Consider the following 2,130-nt stretch of genomic DNA (forward strand, 5'->3'; position numbering starts at 1 on the left):
AGTTTCGGTGGTAGGTCTGATCTGGAGTGCAACATGGCTCGTACGGATTCCATAATTGTCCTGTTCTCTCTTTCAGCAACCCCGTTTTGTTCTGGCGTATATGACATTGACTTGCGATGGTTGAGACCTTCTTCGGAAGTCCAACGATGAAACTCTTCATTGACATATTCGGTTTCATTGTCAGTGATCAGCTCTTGTACTGTGTGATTTCGGGTTCGACAGAAAGCAAGGAATTCTTTGAAACAGTCAGTAGGAAGAATACGGCTCGAATACTGGAATACTCTGTCTTTGAATAGGACGTAATATCTCTTCCCCTTCATGGACGGGGTCGGTGATGGTCCCCAGAGATCCGAGTGAATCCTTTCACCCGGTTTCGTTGCCTTTTCCAGCCGAGTGCCGAAGCTGTGCCTCGTCATCTTGCCGTAGATGCACCCTTCACAGAGCTTATCAGAGCTCTGGTTGAGGACTGCATATCCGAGTCTTCTCAAGGTTGCTGCTACATGACGTTTATCCTGATGACCCATCCGCTCATGCCCGACTGCTTTTCGGTCATTTCGAGGATCTGCTGCGATGTAAGCTGATTGGGATGGCTGCTTGACCATGACGTCCAGACGATACAAGTTCTCGACCCTACCAGGGACAGAGGTTTCTCTTACCCCCGAGGACTTCATAGAGACCACAAGAATTTGCTGTAACTTTGAACTCCAGATTCTTGTTTCTCTTCATGGCGCTTTTTAATGAGAAAACGTTGCAGGCGAAATCGGGAATGTGCCAGACATTGTGGACGACATCTTGATATAGTTTCTTCCCGATCCGGAACTGAAACTTGATGTCTCCTTCACCATCCGCTGTCATCTGCATTTGGTTTCCGATCTGGAGAGTTGCTGGTGTAGCAAACCTTCGGAAATTCAGGAACTTCGAGGCGTCGTTCGTAATATGCTGTGTAGCACCCGAATCCAAGTACCATGCTTCTTCAGATGATGAACGTGCCACGAGACCGTCAGCTGCAATCAGACCCCCAATGCTTGCTGTCGTCATTACACGTCTTTCTAGAGGCTCGTTTCTGTCCCCGACAGTCTTCAGCAATGTGACCAAACTTCCGGCAATTAGTATATTTTTGCTTACGGTTTTCTTCTCATTTGAGGTGCCAGAGTAACTTCCGTTACTGGGTTTTACCATAAGACCAGAGTAATCTCCAAACGCGTCGCCCTCTCGACTTGCACGGCCGATTAACAGACGTTCTAATTCTGCGACAGTCTGTTTCTCTGTAGGCATCGTATCCCAAAGCATACCAAATTCTCGGTATTCGTCCTGCGGTAGGGACTCGAAAATACATGCAATAAGGATGAAATCGTCGAACGTTACGTCCTTTTCTGTCTTTGCCGTTGACAAGATATCTGTCCAGAGAGAACACATCTGGGCAATGTGGGTGGCCATGTCGACGTCCGGTGACTTCGTAGTTCGCATGAGCTGCGCCAGAAGCTTTCGGAGACGATTTGAAGACTTCTGCTCGAAGATTTCGAGCAGCTTGTCCCACATGTCCTTTGGTGTGTCGCAATTTGTGATCATGTTTTGGACCTTTTTGGATAAGGTTGAACAGAGGATACCACGGACCGTGCTGAACGCCACTCGGTACTTAGTGTTTGAAGTGTATTCAGACTTCTCTGCTGCTGTTGCTCCAGGCACCGGTTCCGTAGGTTCAATCCATTCGCCAGTAAGAATCTCGTATACGTCTCGAACGGTTAGGATGTCGACTATTTGTCTTTTCCAACTCCTCCAATTCTCCGAACCTGATAGTTTCTCGACGTCTTGACGAAAAAGACTATCCATGGTTACTCATGGGAACTGTTGACAGGATACGGATTACGGTGATGGTAACTGAAACCGGGATACAGCAGACTAGATCATCAGGATAGTAGTGGCGCAGTGGGAGCGTGCTGGGCCCATAACCTATTGGAGTTTTAAATCCGATGTTAACAGCAAAGCTACCCTACACTAACTAACTAATGAAACTAGTAAGAAATTATAACGTAGTGATTTAAAAAACAAACGTTTATTAAAAATGAGTACTTTACAAGATGAACGACATATTAGGAGTGACGGTCATAATAAACGCTGTAAGCGAATATA

The 2,130-nt window shown here is 46.4% G+C and overlaps 1 protein-coding gene across 1 annotated transcript; it reads right to left on the reverse strand.

Moving 5' to 3' along the window:
• Positions 1-630: 630 nt before the first annotated feature.
• LOC149928542 (uncharacterized) lies at positions 631-1,830 on the reverse strand. The gene has a single exon (XM_090157909.1). It carries the CDS (start codon positions 1,828-1,830, stop codon positions 631-633), a length of 1,200 nt encoding a protein of 399 aa, XP_090014035.1.
• Between the last annotated feature and the right edge of the window lie 300 nt (positions 1,831-2,130).

The sequence above is a fragment of the Leiobunum rupestre genome, chromosome 9, assembly GCF_980474605.1.
Source record: "Leiobunum rupestre chromosome 9, qqLeiRupe1.1.hap1, whole genome shotgun sequence".
NCBI lineage: Eukaryota > Metazoa > Arthropoda > Arachnida > Opiliones > Sclerosomatidae > Leiobunum > Leiobunum rupestre.

Coding starts and splice junctions, on each gene's coding strand:
- LOC149928542 (XM_090157909.1), bottom strand. CDS start 1,830: ATGGATAGTCTTTTTCGTCAAGACGTCGAGAAACTATCAGGTTCGGAG.